At 54.7% G+C, this 11,878-nt stretch overlaps 1 protein-coding gene across 5 annotated transcripts in view; it reads left to right on the plus strand.

Moving 5' to 3' along the window:
• TMEM94 (transmembrane protein 94) overlaps positions 1 to 11,672 on the plus strand; it is a 40,079-nt gene extending 28,407 nt beyond the window's left edge. For 4 of the 5 annotated variants that reach the window (XM_069872608.1, XM_069872606.1, XM_069872603.1 and 1 more), the window contains 15 exons: positions 47 to 264; positions 1,400 to 1,581; positions 1,743 to 1,881; positions 2,502 to 2,617; positions 2,858 to 2,957; positions 3,845 to 3,953; positions 4,444 to 4,633; positions 5,168 to 5,245; positions 5,596 to 5,681; positions 6,231 to 6,312; positions 6,631 to 6,785; positions 7,080 to 7,174; positions 8,247 to 8,340; positions 8,587 to 8,757; positions 9,562 to 11,671. In XM_069872608.1, coding sequence (XP_069728709.1) covers positions 47 to 264; positions 1,400 to 1,581; positions 1,743 to 1,881; positions 2,502 to 2,617; positions 2,858 to 2,957; positions 3,845 to 3,953; positions 4,444 to 4,633; positions 5,168 to 5,245; positions 5,596 to 5,681; positions 6,231 to 6,312; positions 6,631 to 6,785; positions 7,080 to 7,174; positions 8,247 to 8,340; positions 8,587 to 8,757; positions 9,562 to 9,634 — 1,888 coding nt within the window. In that variant the 3' untranslated portion in view covers positions 9,635 to 11,671. Of the gene's footprint in view, positions 1 to 46; positions 265 to 1,399; positions 1,582 to 1,742; positions 1,882 to 2,501; positions 2,618 to 2,857; positions 2,958 to 3,844; positions 3,954 to 4,443; positions 4,634 to 5,167; positions 5,246 to 5,595; positions 5,682 to 6,230; positions 6,313 to 6,630; positions 6,786 to 7,079; positions 7,175 to 8,246; positions 8,341 to 8,586; positions 8,758 to 9,561 lie in introns of all 5 variants that reach the window. The other variant, XM_069872604.1, reaches the window with a different exon arrangement.
• Positions 11,673 to 11,878: the final 206 nt, after the last annotated feature.

The following is an 11,878-nucleotide window of genomic DNA, read 5'->3' on the forward strand; positions in this document are numbered from 1 at the left end:
TTGCACATTTCTGCTAATGGTGTCTGGCTTTTATCCTTCCTCGCAGGAAGAAGGTGTTAGATTTCTACCAGCGTGCCTGCCTCTCCGGGTACTGCTCTGCCTTTGCGTACAAGCCGATGCATTGTGCCTTGTCCTCCCAGCTGAACGGCAAGTGCATAGAGCTGGTGCAGGTCCCCGGGCAGAGCGCGATCTTCACCTGCTGTGATCTCCCTGGGACCACCCCCATCAAACAGAGCAGCCGGAGGAACAGCTGGAGCTCGGATGGTACGTGTCTGCACGAGGTCTGCTGCGGGGCCAGCTGCTTTCTGGTCAGTCTCGAGCTGCAAGCACATTGGGATTCAGAGTAGCAGATGGAAGCAGAGAGCTAAGGGTGTCTGAAGTAGATGTGTTTCCAGAGGAAGCACTGAGGTAGCAGCTGGTACCTGTGCTTCTAGAAAGGTTACTGAAGCTTGCAGAGCAATTTTCCTACTTGTGGGAAGTCTGTTACTTGAAGCAGGCAGCTGAGAGTCACGACTGCTGGGCAGGGCGATGCTTGGGTTGCTATTTGTCTAATTTTATGGAAATCACCTATGCTGGACTTTTCAAAGGATTTAAACGTATGGTGGAGTGCGACTGTTCTCCCTTGAGGAGTTTTCCTTGCAGTGCTGAGGGGACTGATTCCATTTAGGCACATACATTGCATAACTCCAGGAGGCTCTTTTATAAAACCAGTCTTAATCTCTCTGCCTTGGTCTCCCGCTCCATAAAATGTGGATGATGGGGTTTCTGACAGCTGGGAGGCAGTTGTGACTGCGTGTTCTCAGAACACTTTTCAGTCCCACCCATGGCAAGCTTCGTAACTGCGTGGGGTATTTGATGATGTTCCATGCTGCATCCAGCTCCCAGTCACCGCAGGCAGCCCTGGTGGTGAGGAAGGAGCCTCTGCTGGGTCTTCGGGAGTTTCTGTAGGACCACTGGAGGGCACATGGTTCAGTTCCTTTGCGTCAGCCCCTATATGCTGATGCCTCTTTGCCTCAGCCAGGCTGGCTGTGGTGTTTAAGCACAGTATGATGTGTTCAGAATGCACATGTGAACATTATGCAAATACACGCTTTACCTTTCTACCCCAGTTCCTCGCGACTGATCCCTGTCTTCTGTTTTTTTTTTCTCCTTTCCATGCTCACTGTTTCATGCTTGTAATCTTGGTCGCGTTTGTGGGGATGTCCTGAAACCACCTCTGTGACTGGGTATGCTCGCACACATGGATTTCTCCTCTCCTTTCCTTCTGTGTGTGTGTATCTGCATGTTTCCGTGTCCTTGGGGGTGGTCTCGGTGGCCTCTCCCACCGCGTGTGCTGTTACCGGATGCACACGTGGCCCCTGCGTCTCAATGTGGTTGCGTGTTGTTTGCATGCCTGAAGAAGGGATTGGGGAAGTGATGGAGAAGGAAGACTGTATCCAGGCTCTGAGCGGACAGATCTTCATGGGGATGGTCTCATCTCAGTATCAGGCCCGTCTTGACATTGTCCGCCTCATTGATGGATTGGTCAATGCCTGCATTCGTTTTGTCTACTTCTCCCTGGAAGACGAGCTCAAAAGCAAGGTAAGCTGGCTTTGCTGCCCCCTGACCTTGCACGGCCCCTGTCTGGCTGGAGCATTCAGCTCCAGCGGGACCCAGGCGGCGCCTCCGCTCCCGTGTTGCACTGGTCTGCAACGCTCTGGCCCGCACAGCTACACTGAGATCTTGTGTCTGCTCACCCACAGGTCTTTGCTGAGAAGATGGGTCTTGAGACAGGCTGGAACTGCCACATATCTTTAACGCCCAACGGTGATGTGCCTGGCTCAGACATCCCTCCCTCGAGCCCCAGCCATGCTGGCTCTCTGCACGACGACCTGCATCAGGGTGAGAGAACTGTGCCTAAGCCACTTTGAATGCTGCATGTTTCCTGGATGGGTCTTCTAAACCCATTTGTAGGTGACTCTGTCCTTACCAGATAGCTGGTCCTTCAGAGCTTTGAGCACACAACTGGATGGGCCTAAGGCGGGTGTGTGTGAGTGAGAACTTTACTGCCCACCAACCTTTCTACCCAGTCAGTGCTGCAGTTGTTGGGAACAAACACCCTCCTGTGCATCAGCTGCCATGACTTCACAACTGCACGTTTGTGCTTTTGGGTCTTGCTGGGGCCCTGGTCAAGCTGCCGAGGGTCACTTGCCTGTGTGTTACTGATTTCTCTTACTTCAAGTGGGATTTCTTTTCTCTCTTCTTCCCTTAAAAGAACAAAAAGAGCAGAGCAGATAAACTACTGTGTCTCTGGGCTCACACATCTACCTCTGAGCAGATTAGTCATCTAAAAATACTACATTTTGGATGACTGAGTGGGATCCAAGTGTTGCTAACCTAGAAAATCAGGCCTCACATTTCCTGGCTTGTGCAGTGCCACGTGAACGTATACCCTGTGGGTGGCGTAGGGGTGGCAGAGGCAGGTTTGTACTTATTGTTTGGGCCTTTTCTCTCTGCTCCAGTTTCTCGAGATGATGCGGAGGGTCTCCTGCTGATGGAAGAAGAGGGGCACTCCGATCTCATCAGCTTTCAGCCGACAGACAGCGATATCCCCAGCTTCCTTGAGGACTGTAACAGGGTGAGGCCCCTTTCCTTACATGGTTTGTGCTGTTGTCACGGTCAGCAGCATTCCCTCATAGCTCCCAGGGGGGAATTCCTCTTTGGAGCCGATTGATTGACCGGTTCACCTTGGGACTCCTGATTCTGTCTCATTTTGAAGTGCACAGTTCTGGGAATCACAGTGCTCATTTCAGCAGTTCCCTTTGAAATGCCTCTGTCACACACGCTCTCAGCTTGGTCTCTGCTTTCACTTTTTCAGGCCAAACTCCCACGGGGGATCCACCAGGTGAGACCTCACCTGCAGAACATCGACAACGTGCCTTTGTTGGTGCCCCTCTTCACCGACTGCACCCCAGAGAGTAAGTGGCACAGAGCCCACGAGTGCCTTCTCCACCCCTGTGCTCTGGCTCATCTGGATGTGGACACAGATGAAGGGAAGGGGGGACAGTCCAGAGATCTAGAAGGGCATTTTGATGTTGATAATCCTCTGCTGCTGCCTGTGTGAGGCCAGGTGTTAACTTTTGCAGAATGGGGCTGGGCACAGCACTCATGCAGGGAGTTGTTTATACAGGAATCTGCAGAGGGAGGGTTTGGGTTTTGCCTGGGACATTCTAGAATGTACCTATCCAAACAGAACCATGGAAATAAAACCAGATCAAACAGCAGCTTTGAGCTAGAGGCCCAGGAGGGTGTTCATGAAAAGGTTGCTGAAGGCTAGATGCTGCAGTGGAGCGCAGTGGCTCTGAGCATGGCCAAGCGTGGCACTGCAGTGGAAGTGGTTTGTTGTGTACCCTCTGCTCCTTTAGGCTTGTGACAGTGATGACGTGCTGCTGAGCAGAACTTAGCATTAGGTACTTATTTTGGGCTTGAATTATTGGGGTTTATTTAATTTCTGCTCTTCACTAACAAAACCATTTGATGCTGAGGCAGTCTGTGTTACATCCCCAGGCCATGACTAAAGCTCTGGTCTGAAGGAGATGTGCTAGAGATGCAGATCTCTGGGTCACTGGTGTGAATCACAGCTCAGTTCCTAAAGGAGGCAGCCACACAGGAACTTGGGCTTCAGTTAATTAGCTCTCTGATGGTGTACATTGACCTGGATCTCACTGTACATCACTGATATCAGCAGGGGTAACTCTAAAAGATGCGATTGCTTCTTACCCAGACTAGACAAGATGTGTGAACACTGTGTCTTTGTGTGCGCGGTGAGGTAATACTCAGTGTTTCTCTTTCTGTGCTTTTGCAGCCATGTGTGAGATGATCAAGATCATGCAGGAGTATGGGGAGGTGACATGCTGCCTGGGGAGCTCTGCCAACCTGCGCAACAGCTGCCTTTTCCTGCAAAGTGATATCAGGTGGGATAGGATCCAGCTGCCGTTGCCCTGTGCTTAGCAAGTGTCCAGACTTTGTTGTGCAGGGGGATGCTCGCAGTTGCTTTGTCCATGGCTGCATTTGTCTCCATAAGGGACATTCAGGTGGTACTGGATGGGCTGATTACTTGGATCCCTCTTCCATCTCTGGAAGGAAGCTGTCATTCTTGCCTGCTGAACTGCACCAACTTGCCTTATGGATGCTTCTTGTGGGGTGAAAGAGTGGAAATGCCCCCCTAGATCAACCAGTTTGTTGACCTTGAGCCACAAACCCAAGTATGTTCATTATTCTCTGGGAATAACTGAAAGCCTAGGGAGATAGATCCCAAATTCATGTCACAGCTCAGGACTTCTCTCCCAGCAAGGCAGATGGAGGTGGCAAAGCACAGCACCAGTTTACAGGCTGACTGCAGTGAACCTTAGTTTCTCCTCCGGGATGAGGACTTCCACTAATGCTTCCCTGTTGTCCTTGCAGCATAGCACTGGACCCTCTCTACCCGTCTCGCTGCTCTTGGGAGACCTTTGGCTACGCCACCAGCACCACCATGACCCATGCCTCGGACGAGCTCACCCCGCTGCAGCTCTCGGGGCAGCTCAACAGCCTGCCTTGCTCCATGTCCTTCCGCCAAGAGGAGAGCACCAGCATCATCAGGCTCATAGAGCAGGCAAGCCAGACACCCTTGCTCATGCTCACCCCTCTGCTTGCAGCTCGCAAAGAGCAAAGCCCAGAGCTCGTGGGAGTGCTCTTGTTGAGAGTAAGCTGCCAGCATTAGCTTCACTCTTCTCCTGTCCTTTGTTTGGGAAGCACGGACACTCTTCCTGCCTGGCCCTCCCCATCCAAGGGTTTAGGGGATGGTTTGGGAATAGCACCTCGTGGCAACAGAACATGGATAGTGTTCAGCAGGGTAAAGTGTAAACGTGCAGGTATCCTTCACCAGACAGTGACGCAGTGCTAGGGGGAACTGTTATCCTAGAAAAGCCAGGAGGTTTAAACAAACTTACTCCTGTCTGAATCCTGCCTTCTCTTTGTATCTAGGCAGGAGGCTTTCCCCTTTTGCTTCCAGTGGGTCTGGATCCCATCCTCTCCCCTCCCACTTCCCCTGCAGGCCACAGTTCTGCCCTTGCCTGCCAGTAATTGCTCTTGGCTGATAACTGCTCCCATCATTGCGAGGGCTCTGAGGGCTTGTGCTTCCTTTCAGGCCAGGCATGCAACATACGGGATCCGCAAGTGTTTCCTCTTCCTGCTGCAGTGCCAGCTGACCTTGGTTGTCATTCAGGTGAGTCCTGAATTTAGCTCTGGGGACAGGAGTGCTAGCAGGGGTATGGGTGGCTGCACTGGGGCAGCCTGGCGAGGGAAGAAGGTGGCCTTCAGTCAGGTTTACACAGCGTGATCTCAGCCTGTGTTGCCCCTTCTCCCCGACTCTCCTACAGAGGTTTCTTTTCAACCTCTTTTTCCCCTGGAGAAAAGCACTCCCTGCAGCATGTGACCCAGCAGCCTGGAACATGGGAGGGGCTGTGCAGTGGCAGCCTTGTTACGAGCTCATGCTGGTGTTGTGGGGAGGGCAGTGGCATCCTGAGACTGTCCTAGTGCTGCTCACACTCTTCACTCTGGATTATTCCTGTCCAGTTTCTCTCCTGCCTGGTGCAGCTGCCCCCCATCCTCAGTACAACAGACATCGTGTGGCTCTCCTGTTTCTGCTACCCGCTGCTCAGGTGAGTCTGTCATGCCAGAAGGGATCTCCTGCCTGTGGGATGCTCAGACCAGCACCCCAATCTCACGTGTCCATGTTGTGAAAAGGCTGATATCCCCCACAGCCTGTTAAGAAGGCCCCAAAGCTTATTGCAGGCACCTGCTTTGACAAGGTGCTTGGAAACACAGATGGGAGCATTTGTGTGCAGCTGCAATAACCCTGCCTGCTCTCCGAGAGCTGCTCTTACCTTGTAGCTTCAACCTCCAGCTGAAAATTGTCTTCTAATCCTGACCCTGTTGCACTGGCAGGAGTGGGGTGGAGGGCCTAGGGCATCAGGCAGCAGCCACCGTACCACGGGTGGGTTTTTCCCATAACACGTTCTGAAGTCGCCTCTCTCCTTGTCTGCATTTGAGAACCTTTACAGCACATGCTGAGGCAGTGGCCAGAGAAGCGCCAATGCTGCAAGCATTCCAAGGAGGTTATTTTGGTGCAAGTGTTAGACACAGGAAAAAAAAAGCAATATTTCTGATGCCTGAGCTTGTTATTGAGAGACTAACTTACCTTTCTGCAGCATCTCGCTCCTGGGCAAGCCTCCCCACAGCTCCATCATGACCATGGCAACAGGAAAAAACTTGACTTCCATTCCTAAGAAGGTAGGTGGCCCACCAGATTAAAATTGCTCACACATTTTTCTTTCCTGCTTTGTGCCAATCTTGATGTGAAGCTGCGGCCCTGAGCCTCCCCAGCTCCCTGGGGAGCCGATCTCTGGCATGAGCCATGCTGTCCCATAGCCTGGCAGGAATGGGAAGGGAATCCCTTAGTGCCAGCCTGCCTGCAGAGCAGGTTCCGAGTGCAGCATCTCCCTGTACTGCAGCTCGTCCTTTGCAGCCCCCAATTCCCTGGCGGTTCACATGTGGGAGGCTGGGCCAGGGCCGTGTCCGTGTCATCCTGCTGCTCTCCCTCATCCACAGACCCAGCACTACTTCTTGTTCTGCTTCCTGCTGAAATTCAGCCTGACCATCTGCTCCTGCCTCATCTGCTTCGGGTTCACGCTGCACGAGTCCTGCAGAGAGGTGAACACTACTGGCCTCAACCTCTCCGCCTGCTCCTCCATCATGCTGCACAGGTGAGGAATGGAGCCTGCTGCCTCTCTCCTTCCCAGGGAGAGCCAATCTCCCTCTAACAAGCTTCAGCCTCGCGCATCCAGCCAAAACAGCTACACAGGGTGCTGGGGGCTCTCCCTGTGGCCTCAACAGCTGCACCTTCTGGGCACTCACTCGCTGTTGCCTCCTAGTACTGGGACAGCCTGACTCCAGGTGCACGCTTGGATCTCTCAGCTGAGGACACAGCTCTGTTGGGAGCAAGTCAGACAGCAAAGTTCCCAGCATTGATTTCTTTCCTGTGTCCTCTCATTTACTAGCAATGCTGATGGAGCTCCTGACTGGTTTGGGACGTTTTCCAATGCTCTTCTTGTGGCCCAGAAGCTAACAGCTGGCCTGATTGTCTTACACACAGGTAAGTCCCTGTTCCCAGACCCTTCTCCCCAACTCTGGGGGAAAACTTGCATCCTTTGCCTCTTCCTTTGCTCCTTATGCCAGAGCACAAACTCCCTGGAAGAAACAGACACTGCAGTGACCTCTCAGCACAGGCCCAAAGCCCCTGGTCTTACTAAACATTACCCCAACAGATTAAAGACAGCACTTTCAGAGCCAGTTCTGCCTCATACCAGCCTGGTGAAGTGCTGATCCCTTTCTAGGCCCTCCAGAAGGGCAGCATCTCCCTTTGCCTTCTTGCAAACTGAGTAGCAGCATTCTGCAGTGCTCCTAAAGCATTCCCCACTTCAAAAGTCCTTAGGTACCTGCTGCCATTTTGTGAAACCCCCATTTCCTCCCCCCAGCCAGCGCTGCTGCTGGAGCTGGAAGCCTTTTTAACCCCTCCCGAGGGGCGGGGAGGCAGCCCCTGACTGACCCTCATCCCCTGCACGTGGCTGCCTGGCAGAGGAGGTTCAGGTGCTCTCTGATGATGTTAAAGGCTCACTGCTCCCTTTCCACCATCCGCTGTGCCTTGCTGCCCGGCAGTGGTGCATGTGGACGTGTGCAGGGTCCGGACCAGCAGAAACGCTTCCTGATACAGAGGCAGCCCTGCTTTGATGAGAGGTAGCGTGCGCTGCTGGTTTATGGCCTTCAGGGCTTAAGGATGGCAGGGATGCTCTGCCTGGCAGCAGGGAGATGCTGTTCTGAGGACTCCAAGCAAGGTGGAGCAAGCGTTCTGTTCTGTGCAGCCAGCTCTGGGGCTCTGGCTGAAACCCTTTCTCTAGGCTGGAGCTTTCTGCACCGGGGACAAGGGCACCCCCTGCTCCCTGGTTCTGGGCCTTTGCCTGATCTGCTGTGGTGCGCCAGGCTGCAAACCAGCCATGGCATCCCCTCTGCCCCTGCCCTGCGTGTCTGAGGACTCGGAATGGCTGTATGGAGCCACACACCTTCAATGAAAGGTTTCAGGGCCATAAACCCCACATCCCTTTGCAGTAATAGCTGTTGGCGCACGCTGTGTGATGCCGAATAACCGTCCCCTCCCTTTGTCCCCGCAGTGTTCATATCCATCACCCACGTCCATCGTACGAAGCCGCTGTGGAAAAAGAGCCCCCTCTCCAACCGGTGGTGGACGCTCACCGTGGCCGTAGTGTGAGTATTCCCAGACGCTGCTGAGGCACTCGGAGTGGGAGGAAGGAGGCTCTGGATCTGCTCCAGCACCAGTTTGCTGGTGTTGGGGAACATGATAGTACATGGTGATTGTTTTCTGCTGCTGAACTGGTGAAGGGTCCCTGTTGGGATCTCAGAAGCACCACAGCTGGGCTCGAGCCCTCATCTGCAGATCCTGGGCAGCTCGTTAGCTCTGCTGAGATTCGCTGTGTCTGTTTTTGACTGTAGATTGCTGGGGCAAGTGGCACAGACTGTGCTGGACCTGAAACTCTGGGAAAACCTCAGCTCTTCGTTGACCTTTAACCATGTTTCCATCGCCCCGGTCTCATGGCTCCTGGGTTTTCTTTCCTTGATCCTTGTGGTTATCATCAATGAGATCGTCAAGCTGCATGAGATCAGGTACGGGGGTAGCAGGGAAGATGGGGAGAAAGGACTGGAGCCTCACTCCAGCCTGGCCGTGATTGGCAGGAAAATGATGTGCAGGGAACAGGGTGGGGAATGAAAAGGAAAAGATGTTTGCATTGTGTAAATCACCTGGCTGGTGTGTGCAAACTCACAGTGAGGAAGCGCAGGGGAGGAAAGAGGGTCAGGGGAGGGCAGGGGCAGTGATTGGGAGCAGGAAGGGAGACCAAAAATCCCTTACCTCCAGCCAGGGGGAGGGAAACGGCTGAGGTCTATGAAACACCAGTATGGAATTGTGGAGGGCTGGTGTCTCTGTCTCATCCCAGGAGGACAGTAGGGCAGTGAAGCAGAGCAGGGAAAATCATCTCCGCACAGTGCCTGGGCTGCAGGACTCGTTGCTAGGGGAAGTGGCTGAAGCCAAGAATTAGCACCAGGCAAAGTGGCTGTTGTTCTGAGCATGGGGAGCAGCCAGGGCTAGGAGTTAATGCTTATGAGCACGGATTCAGGAAAGGGGCGGGTGAGGAAAAGCAGCAGGTATTGCACGGAACCGTGATGGGGCAGAACCACTGTCTCTGTTCCTGGGAAGAGTGTCTGGACCTTCCTCTGCTGTCTCTGGTGGCCCTGGAGATGGGACTTGGTCAGGTGGTGTAGGACTGAGACCTGGGGTTGCTTTCTGGAGTCAATTCCACAGCCAGGGCCCAGGCCAGCGGTGTGCCTGCTTCTTGGGGTCAGGAATTGCAGTGGGGTGGCTTTGCTTGCCATTCACCCCTCTGCATGCTGATTTTCTTCTACCTTCTCCAGGGTCCGAGTCCGTTATCAAAAGAGGCAGAAGTTGCAGTTTGAAACAAAGCTGGGGATGAATTCGCCGTTTTAAACCCTCCCAGCTCGAGTTCCTGGAGCCAGGGCCACGCAGGAGCATCCTGCACTGGGAGAGCAGCTGCGAAGGCTCAGGGAGGTTTCCCTCACACATGCAAACCAGGCAGCCTCCTTGCAAAATATCTGCGCCTTCCAGGGGCCCCGAGCAGGGCATCGCTGTCGAGACCCCCAGCAGGTACGCGGCCCCAACCTGGCCCACCAGGGAGCTCTCGAGGGAGCCCGTGAGCTCTGGTGGCTCTTCAGGCTGCTCTTCCTTTATTTATTACCCAGGGGGGTTGTTGGGATCATGGTGATGAAGTGACCCCTTCCCTCTGTGTGAGCAGGTGCGTTTCCTGGGGCTGGCAGGAGACTGCGGGGCCAGCAGGGGAGAACACTGGGCTGCCAAAGCTCGAAATCTCTTCTGAAACCCCTTGTGATTTTCCATCTCCATGTGCTCTCGTGGAGGTGTGTGCGTGCCCTCCCCTCTGTCCCTGGGTCCTGGGGAAGGAGCTGTCTCCCCTGCAGCTCCAGGTGTGCAGGGCAGGGAGCAGGGATTGCCCCGGTGCAGGCCAGGCTGGGCCAGCCCTGCCCTCCAGTGCTGCCATCAGAGCCGAACAGCGCGAGAAAAGAGGGGTGAGACAGGGCTTTGAGAAAGGCTGTGAGCGCTTGGCAGTAGGAGGCAGGAGGGCAGTTCTGCCTCGTGGCTCTGCTGCCTCCAGCCCTGCTGAACCCACTCCTCTCTGCTCTGACAACCCCAGAGGGGTTTATAACTGACCGCGGTTTTGTGGTTTGAATTGGGTTCTGCTTCAGCAAAACGCCTGCTTTGGAGGGACCAAAGGGGTGATAAAACCTGAGCGCTGCCTGGCCTGCGCTGGAGCGAGGGGGACAGATTTCTGGGCAGAGCTGCATCTCGCAGTCGTGACCCCCGTGGAGCTGGTGCACAGCTCCATTCCGGGCCTGGAATTGTGCTAGGACTGTACTTGCTCCCAGGGCACAGGGACACCCCTTTATCAGGTCTTTGTCCGATGGTGTTTGAAAGCCTCTCCCCTCTCTGCTGCTGCCCCCACATCTGTTCCCTTGTCTGGAGAGGGAACCTCCCCGGGGCTGCTGCAAACCACGATTTGCCCCAGGGTGGCACAGACGCTCCTGCACTCGGAACAGGCCCCAGCTGGGAGCACTGGTGCTGCTGGGGTGGGGCAGTCACAGAGCACACAGGGCTGGCTAACGGAATGTTTGCAGCGCATGGAGCTGTTCACTCCCTTCCTAGCTCTAAAAACCTGGCTAAACCAGGCAAATCCTGGCACTGTCCTGCTTCCAGTATAACACTACAGCCTGCGGCTATTGTTTTCCTTTGGGGCCCAGACTCCTGAGTGGTGGCTGGGACCCCAGCTCTGCCCTGTCGCTCCACCTTGTCTTCCTTCCCGCGCAGCATGATCAGAGCTCCCTCCCCGCTGCGTGTCGCTCAGCAATAGCCCTGTCCCCGCTGGGGGCTGGCAGGGGGCACGGCCGGGCTCCGCTCTGGGGGCAGCAGCTGGGGACCTGCCAGAGGCCTGGGCCCTGTTCCTACCCTGGCACCTGAGAAAATGCTTTCCTGTGTGATGCCAGGGCTGCCCCACAGGTGGGAGAGGATCTGGAGTCAGAGGTGGCATGGAGCTGCTCTCTCCCTGCTCTCCTGCAGCGCAGCCTCCCCCCCAAGCCACGGTTGGTGATAAACCCAGCAGCCATCAGGGCTCCCTGCTGCCCACCCCTCCTCAGGAGGAGGCACCGTCACGGTTTCCTTCTCTGGGCGATCACAAATGTTTATTTTCTTGCCCCCTCGTTCCCCTGATGGACGTGGAGGGAGCCAAGGCGCGTGACCAGGTTGCACCAGGCCCTTCCCTCGGCCTCTGAGGCCCGGAGGGCCGGCAGGCACAGTGTCAGGCATTTCCTACAGCAAAAGGTTTTTAAATGGTGTATATTTTATATTAAATTTTTTGGGATGTATGTAAAAATATTTGATTTGTATTAAAATTTGTAAAGTCTATAAAAAAAACAAGAAACCAAGGCAGCCCCAGGCGCATCCCGTGTATGGACGGCAATGAGTGAGGGGCTGGCGTAAAGCACCCAGGGAGGGAATTTGTCTCTGGCCGAGCGAGGAGGTACAAACATACCTCGCCATGCAGGGACATGGCCCCAGAGCTCCTGGCAGCCCATCCCAGCACTTCTCCCCCTTTCTACTCCGCTCGGGGCAAACCCACCCAGCCCTGCCTGCCTCTTCGCACGG

This window comes from Phaenicophaeus curvirostris, chromosome 19 (assembly GCF_032191515.1).
Source record: "Phaenicophaeus curvirostris isolate KB17595 chromosome 19, BPBGC_Pcur_1.0, whole genome shotgun sequence".
Classification (NCBI taxonomy): Eukaryota; Metazoa; Chordata; class Aves; order Cuculiformes; family Cuculidae; genus Phaenicophaeus; species Phaenicophaeus curvirostris.